The sequence below is a fragment of the Bombus affinis genome, chromosome 18 (assembly GCF_024516045.1).
Source record: "Bombus affinis isolate iyBomAffi1 chromosome 18, iyBomAffi1.2, whole genome shotgun sequence".
NCBI classification, from domain to species: domain Eukaryota; kingdom Metazoa; phylum Arthropoda; class Insecta; order Hymenoptera; family Apidae; genus Bombus; species Bombus affinis.
Genome location: NC_066361.1, coordinates 2,777,440 through 2,795,546, shown reverse-complemented (window position 1 = coordinate 2,795,546; position 18,107 = coordinate 2,777,440). Strand labels below are relative to the sequence as shown.

Genomic DNA, 18,107 nt, shown 5'->3' with positions numbered 1-18,107 from the left:
CGTGTGACCATGTGTATATAATACGTATATACATACATAGTTTGTTACAAGGCACAGGTAGCTTACACACTTGTCATTCGCTGAGCATCTCTCTCTCTCTCTCTCACTCACTCTCTCTCTCTCTTTCTCTCTTGCCGATACATGCTTATCTTTTTCGCGTCTGTTTCGCCTCATTCTCTCGCAAACTCGCTTCGCACGCATGCTTCGTTCATGCAGTATTGCTTTTCTGTCATTCATCCAACAGAGACTACAGTAACTCTGTTTCTTTTTTACGCTTTTATCTTTCTTCTTATCGGTTATTTTATTTAACTTATTTTTTTTTTTTTTTTGCTGCGGAACGACACTGGGGACGATCGGAGCACGATCCGAATTCTCGTTGAACTTGGTGAATAGATCTCGCAAATATAGAAACAGCGATTTCTCGCTCGTCTACTTTCCGTTTTTCTTCGACGCCGATAGCGGAGCTGGACATCCTACGAATTACCACTGGGAGGAGGACGAGATCGCGTGACGATCTTTAACGATAGTGCTCGATTAGATCGGGCCGTGTCGCTTCGTCGATTCGACGTGATTGCACATTGTACAATTTGCAACGCGCGGTGCGTCGGAAAGTTAGAATCGAGGAGGGTGGTCAAAACTAAATTCCGATCGGCCGGGGCTCGATCCGTCTATTCTACGCTCGACTCGTCAAATTGAATCGTTCGACGCAATTAAACCTCGCGCAGCTAATGATCGATAATGTTCGTGTTCATCGTTGAATCGCACGCGTCGTAGGTGACGAAATTGCGAAATCGCTATAAGTGCGCAACTCGCGACGCATCGAACATCAAGCAACCGCGCGAAAAATCCTCGATCCTCTTAACCCATTTCCGGTCCATCGAACGATTTCGAGTTGATAAATTTGGGTTGAAATGGCACGCCAGTATCGCTACTTGGAGCGTGTAACGTCCAATAAGCCGCGTCAAGTTCATTTCTGATTTCGCAAAATCACGACGATTGCGCTAAAATAGCTACGTTATCACGGTTACGACAAGAACAGATAGTCGAACGTGAACTTACGTAATTCTTTGTCTTTGCGTTCGATGTACACGAGTTACCAATACGAACTGGGTAGATCGGTTGTTTCTATGCAGCAGAAAATCGTAATAAATAAATAAGAGAAACGCTGTTTGCACGGGTGAACGTTCGCGAACTGCTGTCGCTTTATCGACTCCATTCGTCCGTTGTCCTGGCAGCTTTTATCCCCGATCACATCCGACACGTGTCAGCCAGAGAATCGACATTCTATTAACTGTTCCAGCGATGTATATTTTTCTCAGAGGCCGCTATTTTTACGCGGTATGTTGGAAAATCATTCGCTCGGCTGCCGGCGTAAAACTGCCGCCAGCAATGTCCTTGATCGCTTGCCCCACTAAATAAGGAGAATCATCTTTTTCATTGGTTGCTGACCGTGACCTGGTGCACAGAAACGAACGGTTCATGAATCACACTTTGCGAGAGTGATTGCGCTCCTCCTCGTTTCGTCTACAGATTGCTTACGCGTGTACTCGCCATCTTCCATCCGATTAACCAACCGGATCGACCGTTTTAGAATTTTTCAAATATTTGCAATTTAAATATGTAATTGTTGTAAAAGTTCGTACGAAACTTCGATCTACGAATTTCACCGTTAATTTAAATGTAAATCCGAGATATATTAAAAGGTTGACGATGCACCTACCGTCCCCGGGTCGTCGATCAAGCAAGGATCGATCCTCTAATTTAAAATCGAATCGCATACAGTTTTTCCTCTTTCTCTTTCGTCTCGTCATTGCCCCGCGGTTCCATCGTTCGCTAAACACGCAACGCGTCGCGCACCCGGCACTTCCCACGAGACCAAAAATTATACACACGGTATGCGATCGTATATGTATGTATATCTATGTACATGCGTGTCGTAAAGTGTGCGCAAACATACATAAGAAGGACTGCCGGCATGGGCCTGGTTACGCTCGATCGTAGCTTCTCGGTAAAAGGGCGAACGTTCGAGTGGGTCAACTGTTTCGACGAAGAACGAAGAAAAGAAGTAATCGATGCGATTACTCAAGAGACGTGTATCAATCGTTTGTCGCGTGAGGAATTCAAAGAATTGATCGTATAGGCTGAAGTTATTGTAACACCGATAATAATTATTTATTGAAAATTAAAGTAACAAAGTATTAGAAACTCTGAAGCGGTATGCTTTGTCTGTATTATAAAATATTGCCTCCTTCGTCCAGGTATTCTTCCGTCTACCCTCGGACTTTGTCCTTTATAACGTAGTTGAATCGGTAGTCTTCTCACTCTCTCCCGCTCTCTCGCTCTCGATCGCTTTCTCTCCCTCTCTGTTTCTCGTGAACGCACACTCTCACTCTTATATTGCTCCATATGTACCCTCGCCGCGAAAAAGTATTCTCGTCGTTGTTCGATGATCGGCCGCTGACGTTTCGTTCGAAGGATGGAAACGACGGGCCGCGATGATTCGATAAAAAGGTTCGATTGCTCGTCGAGGGATGATTGTCCCTTGATTGAAAACGTCCTCGGTTCGCTGGAGCGTACGCGGAGAGAAGTTTCGGCCAGGGGCGCTCGCTCGTCCCCATATGGCACGCGATGCCTTTCTAATCTTTGAGCGACGGTTTCGAATGGGCCCGGGTGCGTCACGCGGCATCGTTAAGGGTTGCCTATTGCTCTAACAACGATAAGGGGCTGAAGCTCGACCGAATTGAACGCCGATCGTACAAAAACACACGCTCGAGATTACGTAGCGGAGAGCTCGTTAAATCGCCATTTAATAAAATCGCACGTGTCGAACTAGGAGAATCAAAGGACGTTAGAAATCTCGGAAAATCACGCCGCCTCGGCCAACAAGAAATCACGTTTCTCGCTGGATTATGCCGCGAAACGTTCGAACTCTGTGCTAATTTGGAATAGAAGACCGTTTCGCGCGCCGGCAAATGTCTGCGAACGTGCCTGCATTCCTGAAAGACACGCCGCTACCAGGTCCGGCTTTATACCATCTATAGAAGAAGATTCAAGAATGAGCGTATAATCCACTGTGTGAGAATAATAAACTGCGGTAGAGCACCCGTACCGACGCGGAAGTAATCCGATAATCCCATTAGACGTGTTTCCATAAAATCGTTAACCGACATCCAGGCCGCGTAAACGTGTCCTGTTTCTGACTATGACGTTGCTTTTCCCCTGGATTCCCTCGACAGCCAGCTCATCTTTATCCCGTAGTTTTGCTCGCCACTTCCTTTCCTCTTCCTTTTCTTCCTCTCTCGACCGACTAATTTCGTTCTCCCGTCCTACCCGTCGGTTTTTTTTTCCACCGTAATTAAACTTTTTTGTTCGCAGACAGTGAGGCACGTTGGCGCGTCAAAGCGGTCGACCTCGAAAATGAACGCGTAAGAAAATTATACCGTTCGTTTACTCTCGTTATCCGCGCTTTAAATTTCATCGCTTTTCGAATCGTTCCCCTCGAGTCCCCTCGATCAGTGCCCCCTCCCTATCGTCAAGTTAAATTAATTCGCGATACTGCGTTGAAAATTTCAATGGAAAAGATGATGATGATGATGATGATGATGATGATGATGATGATGACGATGATTCCGGATGAGTCGAAAAACGTGGAGAGTACGCGTGAAGCTGGCGATGGTACACGTGCGCTCACAGCCGCTTGTTCGCGTACGCGCGTTCAGGGGGATGGGAAAGGGAGCAGTTTGTGCAAGCAATTTTCTGTTTCTCATTACCGACTGCATTAGCGGAATATTCGCGTGCGATATTAGGACCCAATGTAAATTAACCGGATTAAATGCATCGGCCGATTGCATCAATCTCATTAAGCGGAGCGCATGTTTGACGAGAGGCCGGGTGGCGCGAACCTAGGCGGTCGGTCAGTAACGATGTTTGAGGATGCTCTGATAATTATCAAATCCCTCGGCGTTGTTTGTGTCGGGCAAATCGAAAATAATAACAAACTTCTAACTATTATTCGCGAATACGTCCCTCCTACCCGCCGATATCCTAAACGCCACTCTCTATCGCTATCGATTCAACGATTTGCCGAATCTTCCATCTTTTCGTTTTCTTATCGAATGTCCGCGGTTTTATCCTAACAGCGAATTCGCGTAATTCCGATCGATCGTTGAATGGATGATGCGCGGCAGGACGCGGCAACCCGCTCGCTGGCTCCAACTTGTAGAATTTCGATCGTCGAGCTACCCGAATCTACCGTCGCCGTCCCGATATTTCGCCGTCGAGAGTAATATTTGACTTTCAGCACGATAACCGTAATTCAAATATTCGCGTGGAACGGAAGTAGTCTAAACTCGAGCTGTCGAAAATTCGGATATTTATGCGGACCCGGTAGCCGAGCGATTCCAGTAACCGACGCTTCCTTAGATTAATAGAAATCCTTGCCGCGCCCCTGCTCGCTTCTCTCTCTTTTTGTGGCTCGTTCTTATCGATTTGAAACATCTTTTACGCACGCTCCAGACAGAATTGGCATTCGAGACTGTTCGCAAGAAGTGCACGCGCGACAGACGCGAGATGGCTGATCGAAAAACGTGCTCGGGGAAAGAAAAAGGTTGTTTTGTTCGCGCTTCGACCGCGGGGCACCTCTGATTGCTGTCACAATGAGCTTATTACCCCTATGAAGCTAGAGTAATCCTTAATCGCTATGTTTTTCACCTTAAGGTTATGCTAAATACGTTGCATCTTCTTAGGTACAGTATGGCATCTAAGGTGCTAATCGTTAAAAGTCCTAAACCACTAAGTATTCTACTCGTCCGGTGAGGAAACGAACAAAAACGTGTAAAATAGAGTGAACGAAACAGAAAAAAGAAAAACAAAAAAAAAAAAAAGAAAGAAAGAAAAACGCCTCGTGGCTCGCTAATCCGCGATTTTCTGTGCGCAACGACGGTAAGTAACTTGTCAAGAAGGTACTTGCCGAGAAGCCTAACGAAAGTCGATCGATCTTTCTCTTCCGAGAACCCTGAAAAGGAGAGCGTCTTTCACTCGATTAAATGAACGCCTCTGAGAGAAGGAGCCTTTGATCCACCGCATTTTTCCGCATGTCGCGCGGGCATTTTTTCCACGCTTCGATATTTTTTTCCCGACGAAAAAGCACGTCGACAGCCCTCTTTTTCCTCTATATAGTTACGTACTACTCTGTTCATATATAAAAGAACGTTTTTTCGTACGGCGCCGAGCCTTTGCGACGCAACATGTACGATATATTCCGAAATACCTATGTTTCATCTCGAGATCAGGGGAGTAGATCTCTCGACAAGGTGCAACTAAACGAAAAATGCCGATAAAAAACGAGACATGCATTTAGGATAGTGGAGTCCGCGTGACCACAGATATATTTACAGACGCGAAATTTTCAGGGATCAGAGGCTCGTCCTCGTCCGCGTCGCAAAAATGAGCACGAAGAGAAATTTAACGGCGTGAAAACTACGTGTACCGCGATTGGAAAAGTGGTAAAATAGCGATTGGCTTTTCTTATGTTTCATGTTCTCTCTCTCTCTATTCACCTTCTTTCTTTCTTATCTTCTTCTTTTTTTTTTTTTTGCTTCTTTTTTAACTTTTTTCTCGCTTTGTTTTGTGTCTGTTTTCTATTGTTGCGTACTCTTCTATCGTGACTCATTGCTCGTATTTCCCTTTTCGTTTCCTCTCGTCACTCGGTTCGGGTTAATTATTACAAAGATGCTTGTACAATAATATAATATAGACTCTATATTAGTTACAATAATATCGTAGCGTCCTACCTCGCGATCGATCGGTCCGTATCCACTTGCGTCTCCCTTTTCTCTCCGTTTTCGGTCGCTGTCGCGAAAATCCGATTGGACAAACCAATATAATAGAAGATCTCTGGCATAACGTGATGGTACAGTTTCCTCGTGAAACGCAACATCTTTTGTCTACATGATCGAGCCGTTGCGTGACTTTATTGCTTATTGCTTAGGTTAACGCGGGCGCTGTCGAGTTCTTGGAAAAATTCCTTCGTCCGCAGACTTTTAAATAAACCCGGCCGTTCCTCGAAATCCTCCCGGCATACCGGAAATCATATCGTTTGCGATGTTTACGCGCGATCGAGAATCGTGAACGCGGACCAATTCGATAATCGCGCACCATATTCCGATTCTCTCGACATTTGTCATGCTAAATTTCATTTTGATTCGCAAGATCAACGTTACGCTACGATATATATAGCTCTCGGAGTTTCCAGTTCTTTAATAAAATATCCGATCGACTTCTTCTTTTTCCCCCTCGGCGTGATAGGGGTCGAACAAGTGGCCAATTTGTCTCACGCTATATTCCACGTTTCACCTTCTCGATCTTCGTTTGCATCGATAAACTACCGCGGGAATATCCGCCTTAGAACTTTTACCAACAGGAATTTTTCCACGAGACCCATCGACGCTCGACGAAGAAAAATAAACATGACCAAGATCGTAACGAGAAAGAATCAGTGTCGCCAGAAAGGAACGAATAATCCGGAGCAAACGCACGAACGAGAGGGGAACGTTCCCGATTGCGAGTCGGTATAACGGACCGGAAAATCCATCACAGTTACAATTTTACACTTTACACGTTCGGCCGTTTGTCTACCGATATTTTCCCCTCTCGAGAATGATCCTTCGTATTGTTCGTAAAACTTAACGAATCCTTGTTCGAAGTAAACCCAATTTCCGCGTAGTAACCCGATCTCTGTTCTTAATTAATGAGAAAAGAAATTATGGCATTTATAGAAATCGATTAACGTTCGGAACATTAAAATGTAGCGTGTTCGAGGAACACCGATATTCTGCGAGTGGCGATGAAATAAATTTTACGCCGCTTTGAAATTGCCTATCGTTGTTCACCGCCCCGATGCGATGGAAGTTAATTGAATCGTCGAAATAGTGATGTTCTCGAAATACCAGAAATATTTGCATTAAATTTATCATCGGGCACGACGTTTCTGTTTAGCCATGCAGAATACATTGCGATCGTTAAAGTTATACGCAAATAGTTTCGGGTTAATATACAATTGATACGATAAATTATCAGCGGGCAGGATATAGATTATTTCGATGCAAGATAATTTATTATTCAAAGATTTTTCACAAAAACAAAATTTCGACTGGGTGGACCCTGATTCTTTCCTCGTGTCTCTCGTTTCTCTCCGCTCTTTAGCCCATTGGCGCATCAAATAATCCTACTACACGATAGATTGTATTGCGTTAATTACTTCATTAACATCTTTTGACACTGTTTGCTACGCGCGTGTATCGGTGTCAATTTCGTTTCACTCTTCGCGTTCATTCTAACAGATCGAACGTTTTACTCGGCGAATAATATTCGCTACGATAATAAATTCGTAGCATCGATCATCGTGTCCGGCTCTCTAAACATCGTGGACGAGCGACGCGTGCTTTTTTTTTTGTATCGTACAATAGAAAAATAACGCAGTTAACTCGGAAGCTTTGAAATATGTTTTTCCCCTTCGGTCGGTTATTAATACAGCTAGCGGCTATTACAGCTATTATATAATAGTTACGCTATACATTCAGCTATAACACGGCTAATAGCCCTTTGTAGCTATTATATAACAGCTACAATGCAATCAACCTTTAATACATCTACTAATATTTCGTGTGGTAATTGAATTCTGCCGCGAGCTTTCTCGATTGGCCCAAAATCTGTTAACGGATGCAGAATCTTCCGTGCTGTTCGAACATTGTACTTTTCGGTGAAATTAAACTTCAAAATGGTACGTCCTTTTTTATCGTATAATTTAATTTATGCTACGATTGAAAAGTCGACGATGGCACTTTAGTAACAACGATCCACGATGTTTCGAGATACAGGTGCACTCCTGTTTTCTTCGTGCCAGCTTCTATTCTTCGAACTGGTAATATAAAATACACGGTACACCCACTTACAGTATTCTGTAGGGTCGTGAAAAGAAAGGAGCAGCCGGTGTGAAAAATATTTGCCGAGTAACCTGTTCCCCTTCGCGCCTTATTAAAGCTATTCTCTATGTAGTTTCTACCTTAAATGATAACGACCTCTGCCGGTCGATCGTCTTACTAACTAAAACGCGATGTTGCTCTCTTCTCTCTTCGGTATCGTTCCGGGCCGGCAATCGATCCCGTTCTCATCGCTCGTCACCTTTCGCTAAACAATCCGATCGATCGTGCGCCGTGATCTCGCTCGTGATATGGTCTAACCATAAAAACTTGTGTAATTACTTTGTTATCTTTACCCGATTTTTAATTAGCTAGTGCCTACGAGCTACATCGGTAAAAAACCTACTGGCCAGGGGAAATTCGCGTTCGATCTTCACGACCCCTCACTCTTCTTACGCCGTTCCTCTCGAAGGAACAAGCGGTTCCCTTTCCCGTCGTTGAGAAAAAAATTTCCTTCGAAAAGTAGTACCCTTTCCTTCCTTCCTTCTTTCTTTCTTTCCTTCCTTCCTTCCTTCCTTCCTTCCTTCCTTCCTTCCTTCCTTCCTTCCTTCCTTCTTCCCTTCCTTCCGTCACTAAACCGTTCATCTTGATCGGATCCGTCTCCTTCCCAAACGATGTTCCGCCCTCTTTTCTTGTCTACTTGATTTTCCTTCTGGTCTGGAGGAGCACCTCTCACACGGAAGAAATCAGAGTTTTGCCTCTTGTCTCTTTATTATAGGCGACTTTATTTTTCGTTCCTCGATATCGAATCGAATCAGGGACCGGCACTCTTAGCTACGACGAACCTCGATATCTTTTCTCGTTTTTCGTTGCGCGAAAAAATTTTGATGGTCGTGCGAGCACGAATTTCTCCCGACGAATCAGAGAGGCTAGCAAGAGCTACGGACACGAGCGTTCGAAGCCAAAGTATCGATTGTGCCATTTTCTCTTTCAGTTTCTTCTTCCTCGTTGGCCCGGACGCTCGACCGATCTTGTTCGATGATTCGCGCCAAAGGCGATTATATATATAATATATATATATATATATATATATGTATATTATATATGTATAATATATAATATATATATATATATTTTTTTTTTATACACGTGTACCACCTCGTTTCGTCACCCACACGGTGTCCAGTAACGCAGATTACAAACGTTGAGTTTTAACGGTCGCGAGATCGTCGTCCGTTCGATTAGAATCACCTGTATATCGCGACGACCGCCGCCAGGCTGACGATCATCAGGTACGTCGATCGAGTAACAAAGCCCCTGTTCTCTTCCATGCACTGACCTGCAAGCACAAAACCATGTTTGTTCTTAGGCTGGATTGGGCTAACTTAAGTATTAGGTAAACATCGATGGGCTAAAGTGACGCCGCCGTTTAATTCGACATTTATCAACGAGCTGTCACGGTACATTTGTCAGGTGAAGTCGTCTACGTGTCGCAGTAAATTATGCATGGCTGTCGCGCACCATCTGGCTATTAGAATGCGCTGGATGACAATTGCTGACGCGACGATTTTGATTGGACGTTGCAGTATGTCGCGCTGCCAAACTGCATTCCGTGCCGCGTAAGAAAATTCGCATCTCACGCCACTTCTTCTCTCATAGACAGCTGCGATAACTTTCCTCGAAGACGCGTCGAATCTCGCATCGATGCAACGTAACCTTGATGTTTCCCCCGAGGTACGAAATAAGGACACCGCTGTTTCGAAACTTCGCAAAGTATTTGGAAAGCAAATCGGTAGGTCTTTCGATAAGCGTGGCGAAGTCTGAGGTGAAAAGGCGTAGCAAACAAAGCAACGACGGGGTAACGAAACTAAAGGATCCTCCGTCGAGTGACAAGATAACGGTTCAAGTTCCGAGGATGCTTCAACCTGAAGCACGCAGATGAGCGCTATACAATCTGATAACATCAAACAAATAAGGGAACCATGCCGTAAGCAAGGACCACGTAAAGCAACTTCGCGTCCGTACTTTTTATTAATGAAGCTTCTGAATGATCGTATCTTTCAGAAGATTAATCGTTAAATGGCAACGATGGTAAATTATATAAACGCGAAGAATCGCGAAAGCATATAAAATAGCATCTTACGTGATCAAAGAACATAGTCATAGGAAAAGATAGAATCTAGAGAAGAACGAGCGCCACGAAAGTGGCCTAATTTCTTTGACAATGCTCCTCCATTGGGGGGGGGGGGGGGCGGGGAGCAGCCTCTAAATCTCGAGACAAAGTGCTCGAACGAAGGAAGATTCGCGGAGCGACGGTAGTTGCGGAACAAAACTGTTAGGTTCATTGCAGCGGAGACGCGTCCTCGGCAAGGCAGAACGGAGACCTTAAGGATCCTCAAGAGTGAAGTGGCGAAGGAAAGGAGGAGGTACTCACCGGTACTGGTAGCATTGAAGGCCAACATAGGTGGGGGCGGCGGGATTCCCCTCTGGCAGGCGACCTCGCTGGCAGTCAAACTGACAACTCCGCCGCTCTCTTTGTACATGAAGCACAATCTTCGACTGTTTCTGTACGGCTGGGGCCTGTTGTTCTCGCCGGACCAGCTCGTGCCAGGTGCCAGTTGGGTGGCGATCACGAATTGGGTGCCCTCCGCGTCGAACCATCTACCGTGGCAGGAGTACGCTGCGAAAGAGAAGGCAAAGGCTTCTTTATCCCTGGCACTCTAACGGAACGAACTTGCAGAATAATGGTGGGAGGTATTTCGAGCCGCTCGTTAACCGTCGAGTGCCATTATCCTTTAAATAAACTCTGACAACTTTGGAAGTTGAACGTCGACGAATAGAGAAGCTACAGATAGCAAAGCTGAAAGATCTTGCTACGATAACTGCACGAACGAATCTATACGCGAGTTGTATTATCGATGCAATTTTAATTATCAGTGAGCGCGCAACGACTCCGCTCAGACCGATGGTACTTTCGAACGACATTTAAATAACGTTTTAGAGCTAAGCCGTGAAAATAGAAACGATCGAATTTCTGTCAAATCGAAATTTTCACTCACCGATCGCGTTGTCTTCGACGCAGTCCGTCTGAAATTCCATTCTGTCCGCGGTAGAACATCCTATGGTTATGGTAGTAACCTCGGAGCTGCATCTAGAGATATCTTCCTCTCTCTTCTCCCTTTTCTCGAAAGATCCGTTGCTAGGATTCAGCTGCTCGACGTTTCTCCTCATTCTCGCCAGGAGGTTCGACGAGGTCATCCCTGACCTCTTTTTTGGCAGGTTAGCGGTGTCCGGGTAATCGCCGAAATAATCACCCTGAATCTCGAGCATGCTCGAGCCATCCGGATCGTCGAAATCGGTTGCCCAGAATTGCCTGATTCGTGCGAAATCGTCCGCGTCTACCCGCAGGTCCTCCATCTTTGGGCTTCTTCTTGATCTATTGCTCGTTATTCGCTGGATACTAATTGAACGTTTGGCAAGATCGTGCGTTCTTCTGAGTTTCGACCTCGATACGCTTTCGGTCGATCGCTGGTCCTCCGATCTTCTGATCTTGGATCTAGAACGGTCGCGCAGCAGGTCCTCGATATCCAAAGTTCGCTTGGACGACACCTCCTCGAGGCTGTGATCGCGATGGTTTCTGTTGTTGCGATTCGATCTGGCGCGTCTGCCCATTCGCTCATGGACGAGGTATTCGTTGTTCGCCCTTCGTTTCTCCACGTCGAAGTCGAGCTTCCGGCCGCGTCGATCTTCCTGGGTTCGTTCCTGGGCGTGTCGAACTTTTTCTCTGTCACGCCTGGCGCCCTCCTGGTGTTGGTTCCTCCGGCTTTCACGGATGTTCCGTTGGTTCCGGTTCACCCCCGTCACCGTAAATTTGCCCAAGTACGGGCACGTACGTGGCTCCGGGGAACTGGCTGAAATTTTCAGAAAATCGTTCCGTGAGAAACGAGAAAATTCTTTTCGAGAATCCTTGCGGCTGTTCCATTAGAATACCGCTTATTTTCGTCCGTCCCTACCAGTCCCTAGGCACGTCTTTGCTTGCGATCGATTCTACCGACGCGTTATAAGAGCGAGACGTTTCGAAAGATGTTAAAAAGTATCGGTGAAAAGAATTTAACGCATTAACGGCTGAGTGTACTTTGTAATTTTCTATAGAAGAAATGGGAAATATCGACGCCAAGGGGGGAAATGCCAAGCGTGTTCTGAATCGATTAGGACCTTTTCCTAACGCCACCGACCCGGCATCTCGATAAACCAGCCGTCTATAAACTTTCTCTGCAAGATCCCTTAAGCAGAGAGACACCGGCAAAGTTACCGAGAAACATCGCAACCGGAGATCAGCTGAATTACAAATTACCTGGTTCACGTACACCGAAAGCAATCAACAAGAAACTTTCGATGGGGGTCTATCGATCTTCCCTAACGACGCTTTCTTGCCGAAAGATCGATCGGATCGGCCAACTGCGAAACACCCCCAAAACACACTGATTCGGGTCAGAATTCAAGGCGACCCTTCTTGCATCGATCGATTAACCTCTCGAAATATCCAGTCGTCGACAAGAAAGATGACAAAGAGTAAGTCGTCGGATAGCTAGGACGGAACACGCTATTATACAGAGTGGCAAAAATCGCGAAGCGGGCAAGAGGAGCGCATTATGGCTTTAATGGAAGCTCGTTAGATAGCGAGAAGGAGAAAGAAAGGAATTGCAGGGATTCGTCTAGGAGACGAAGAAGGAACGCTATAACGAGAGAGCGTAAATCGGCCATAGGCAGGCACAATGCGAACTCTAACGAGACAAATCTGACGTCGCACCCTCAGGCTAGTCCCTCTTCCTCCGCTTGGCAACAACCCCGCTGCCGCAGCACTCGCTGTCTTGCCGAAGATTCGCGACAGAATCCCGGCTTTTCTGTTTTCTTCCGTTGTTTCGGGACCACCGCCACTCGCCGGGGTATTATTTTCCGGCTTAATGAGGCGGCTCGAGATAGGCAAGAATCCAAGATGCTAAACAAACATCGCAGACCCGACGTGGCGAAATATTTGCTAAACTTTTGGTCGCGCGAGCCGAACAACTGTTTGCCGGCAGCCATCGATTTTTTGCCTCTCAAATTTCACCTCGACCATCTCGAGAAAACTTTGACGCGCTATCTCTCTGTTTGTCAACGTAAAGGATTTGCCTCCTATCGCCGATGAGATCTCATTGTTTCTCTGGCGTTGGAGTAGCTTTCGTCACCTTGGACGAATACCGGTGTCTTATCTTTATAGCTGCACGTTTCATATTTTTTTTCTAAGCCTTCAGCTGTATTCTACGAATCAGTTTTATTTCGGTGACAATATATATAGGCAATATACATGACAATTACGAAAGCATGTGAACATTTATCACAGGCAATTTGTACGAATGTATTACGCATGCTATACGAAAGTTTTTGAAATTTCTTTGCCATTCTAACGAGATATTTTCGATCTGAAAATGTGTTATCAAAGTATTTTTTATCGCAAATATGCATTTAGCATAATGTCGAGGTTTATTAATCGTCGAAGTAATATTTTAAACTAAACTTACACTAACGTATCCGGTAGCCTCTACGTAGATTTCCAAATTTGTTTCAAACTTTACCAACATAATCATGATAGCCGGATTTCATTACCGCGCTAATGAAATTTCAAAACGTTTCGTACAACGCATACGATATATTTATGAAATGCTTCTACAAGCGTTGGAATACTTTCACGAGCCAGTATACGCGAAGTATGAAATTATAACAGATCTAAGCGGGAAAGAAGTCATAATTTGAGAGATTTTCTTCACCCTAAAGTTCTTTCCTTTCGATACGATCGAGAAATCGCTTTCGATGCTCGTTTGGGAAAAGCCAGTCACAAAAATCTCGTTATTTTTATGGTTAATTAGACATGTATTACATCGGGTCAAAGGCGATTCCGGCAAAGGAGGCTTGATTTTTCCGACTCGTTAGGCGATTCCCTCTACGAAGGTCCTGGCCAAAGGGATGGGCCAAGGGTGGGATACCGGTGAGGTCACCCTTCGAGTCTCTTTCTTTCTCCACCTTTCCCTTTTTGTATTTCGATCGGCAGAACAAATCGTGAACTTTGACGATCGTTAATTACGTTCGTCGAGCGAAACTTTTGACAATGTATCGTGGAATTGCTGCCGGGCCACGAATTTCAATGGCAAAGTAGCAAAGTTCTATGAGTGGTTACCCCTGTAACTTTTCACTTTTCGTTTAATTTCAACGTGCTTCGTTACGTCTGTGTCATACAATACCGTTATACTTGATATAATCGAAATTTATTAAGGATTTTATATACAATAGAAAATTAATAATACCGCTGCACTTTCCATGTAATTTAACGAATCAGATTTTATTCTCACGTTTTAATCACGTTCCGCAGGCGTTTCGTATCCGATTTTCTTCTTCGCTCCGTTTGTGTCATTTAGCGGGTCCTAATTTCGTTACAACCATTCGTACGAATCTAAATACAGGGGGAAAATTACGGCACATATCGCGGCTGGCCGTTGTATCATAGATTGATATTAAAAAATTCCAACAGCTTCTTTCCTTTCTCGAGCGTTCCTTCGAGCAATCAGCAAAAGTTGGCCAAACAATTAAATTTAATTGACGGGTGGTCGACTGCCGTGAATCGCGTGTCGCTCTCTCGACAAAAAGAGGAAACGGAAATGGACGCGTTATCATGGCCGCGGATCAAGGACGGCTCCTCGACACGGCACTTCCAACTTTTTAATTAATCAATCGACCGACGCCCGTGAACGACTTTCTTTGTCGGCCGGCCGAAACGAAATGGCCGACCGCGGATCTGATCGATCAGGAAAATTTGCCGCGCGCCACCTCCACGGTACGCGCACGTACACCACATACGCAATCTCGTTGCTCTTTTCTGTTCAAACCGTCGAAAATTTAATTACATGATATTGGCTTTCCACGAGGATACTTTCTGTGACAATGTCCAAAGCGTGGAAAAACGCGGAATGAAATTTCGCCAACCGCGGTCCGGCCGCAATTTGTGTCGGCGAAGCAATAACCGCAACGGAGCTTTCAAAAAGTCGCAACATTGACAATATACGTATACATAGATTTTTTTGTTCGCGTTTCCTCGTGGCGAGCCATAGACGCTAGAGAGGCAACAATACGTTATACGATACTTAGAGCGGTAGCCCGAAATAAATCGCGTTAAAGAGCAAACACATTATTTACCGCAACGCCGGAAAGGGACGATAAATATCCAGGTTTCTCTGGTTCGAAAGCCCCGGGGAATAAATCAGCCGAGGCGTAGGTACATTTAACAATCGTCAGCTCGCGCAACCGTATAGCTCTTCCGGAAAGAAATCTACAGGGTTGGCTATGGCGAGAAGGGAGCGGCTCGCGGCCGAGAAAGGACACGATAGAACGGCATGCCAATTATCTTTCGCGCGAGTCGCAGTCGAGACGCTTTCTTTGTTTCGTTCGGCCGGAAATGACGCCTCGATTCTCGGCAGAGCGATAAATTTCCAGCGGAAATAACTTTTGGCAGTGAAAGAGGGCGTGGACTGCCGTTGCCCTCGTCGAAACAGGGAGGACGCTTCGCGCTCTCGGAAAACCGGAGGGAACGCGACCGGCTTTCCAAAGATAAGATATTTCTCGGTACACTCGAACAAACTTCTCCATCGTTTTCGCTCGCATTTTCTTGCATAAAAATACGTTAAAATACGTATACGTGCATACAGTTATTTGCGTTAACTTTGGAAACATGTCTTACTTCGTTTCTATCATCTATTGCGTTACTGCGATCGAATGACGGCACTTCTCGACGTATTTGTTCCTGTGAAAACATTGTTTTATCTCCTATCTGACTAGCAATATTGTTTAAACATTCGCGAATGGAAAATGGAATATCGCTCCCTTTACGACTCGCTGCCCTGTCTTCGTCGTACAACTTGTACAACGTCTATCTCGTTCGATTCCTTTCGAACATGTTATTTTACAACTAAGTGAAAAGTCGTATCGAAGTAAACGAGTTCGCTTCTGTGTATAAAATCCTGAAAAGGAAAAATAGATTTTTTTAATAAAACTCGGATATTTATCCTCGCTACTACAGACAGATTGGTATATTTTAAACGACCAAGGTACCAGGTATACCGATATTTGGCGCGTTCTGTAACATTTACACGCTGTAACATATCCATTGGTGAAAAGGTAATGATCGGTGATCGGCAAAATAGGATTCAGAAGATAGGAGGATCGCTCACAGAGTAAAGGGGCAACAGGTCTAGAATGTATTGGAGAAAATCCGAAAAATGTTTTGTACGGAATAAAAACATTGAAAAATATGTACGGGCTGGCAACAAAAATATTTTATTATCGGCGAAAGCACACGCGTTCGCTATATATTTATATTCGCTGTGTAAAAAGTTTCCTTTTCTGCTCCGTGTAAATTCTCCCTTCTAGTCTCTGCCCATTGCCCTTGGTCGACCCCGTTTGCTACACGAACTTCCTGTTTTCCCCGGTCACGAAGATGCAACGTTTGGAAATGGGTTCGCTCGTCGGCGGAATTGGATTTTAATTCGCATTAACTTCCCACCGTGGACTCCGGATTGATTTTCTCCTCTTTGATTTCGCTCGAACGAGTACGACCAATATTTTCGCTTAGTCCCGCTCTTCCACGTCAAACTTCTTTATACTCTCTCGCTCTCTCCCTTTCCTGTTCCCTTTGCTCCCTATATATATATATATCTCTCTCTCTCCCTCTCCTCTTTTTCCTCCCTTTTTTCCTCCCTCGTGCCTCCTTTTCTTCTTGCTTTTCTTTTTTACGTAAGCAACTACGAGGAAGACCGAGGGTACGCCCGGTAATTTCTCTCCCCGATAAAAGAAAAGCTTTGTCATCCGCTCTTATTTTCCGAGTTAATGGATTGTTGCGCGACACGATAATGGAGAATATTTCGCTGCAGACGAACGTCATATAATATTATAATTTTTTTTAACGAACATCGATCTTCCACCGTTTCTCCTCCGTGTCTTTACGTTGAAATCGGTCGTGATCAACGCGGATAAATTGCGACAAACGCAGCCGCGTTTATGAAAACGAAATGACCGGACGACGAGCGACCAAATGCCTTATATTTAACAAAGGCATTTTTGCAGAATGGCGCGTCGCGACAGATTGCAATTGGAACTTTCCATCCGTACACCTGTCCACCAAAATAATTGCCAGTTGTTCGCTCGAAAGTCGTTATATTCGCTTTGCACGATTGTACTCCCTATCCTCGATGTTTTCTTCGTTTCGAGCGACACGTTGCGTCGGTCCGGCGGTAAAATAAGAGCGATCAGAGCGACGCGGCAACAAAATTCGCCAACTGGGAAAACAATCGCGTTCTACCGTCGTTTCGTAAATCAAAGGCACTGAGAAACGGTCTAGCAATTTTCTGCTAGCTGGATTCGGCGATGCATTATAGGGAATAAAATACACATCTCTCCGGCGGTAAACACGCGTGACAAGCGATGTAATTAAAGCTGAGTGCAGCGCTAAACGACATCGAGCTTGGACGGCTTGATTATTATTGCCCGGCCAACATTTCGACCCGATTCTGTCAAATATAGCTGCCTACGTAATTTTGTATCGCGAATATTAAACCATTAGGTGTAATGACCGATGCGAACCGCGATGCCGCGAAATTCATCGGACCAATCGTCGCCCGATCAATATCCGTTCTCGCTGGATCCGGTCTGCACAACGGATCCACCGGCTTTCAAACTTTCAAATGGATTTTCCGGGAATAATGAATTTTATTATCGAGCCTCCGTTTCATCCAACAGCCTATATAATCTGTCCGGTTTTCTATCTCTGCAACTGGACAACGTAAATTTATTTAATTAGCAGTTAAAAGTCTATTCGTGAATTATCATTGATTTACGCTTTCGGTTATTTTCTCATTAGCTAAATTACCAATTTTCCAAATGTCTCGTTGTTTTTCGTTGAAAAATTTTATCGTTTCGCTAACCCTGCTCTCTTTCCTTGTTGGCGATGCCTCTATTTGCCTCGAGATTCGCAAATTTTTCAACATCCTGTCGAAACTCTGCTACGAGCTACGAGCGTGTTTGAAATTGCTTGAAATTGTTTGGAAAAAAAAAAAAAAACGGGCGAAAGGGCGAAGCAGGTTCGCATCGCTAACCTCGATACAC

At 44.9% G+C, this 18,107-nt stretch overlaps 1 protein-coding gene across 6 annotated transcripts in view; it reads right to left on the bottom strand.

Annotated features, from left to right (window-relative positions):
• Positions 1–296: 296 nt before the first annotated feature.
• Positions 297–18,107, bottom strand: part of LOC126926602 (uncharacterized) — a 259,088-nt gene continuing 241,277 nt past the window's right edge. For all 6 annotated transcript variants that reach the window (XM_050742980.1, XM_050742985.1, XM_050742981.1 and 3 more), the window contains 3 exons: positions 10,979–11,830; positions 10,354–10,599; positions 297–9,258 (listed from right to left, as the gene is read on the bottom strand). In XM_050742980.1, coding sequence (XP_050598937.1) covers positions 9,167–9,258; positions 10,354–10,599; positions 10,979–11,830 — 1,190 coding nt within the window. In that variant the 3' untranslated portion in view covers positions 297–9,166. The remainder of the gene's footprint in view (positions 9,259–10,353; positions 10,600–10,978; positions 11,831–18,107) is intronic.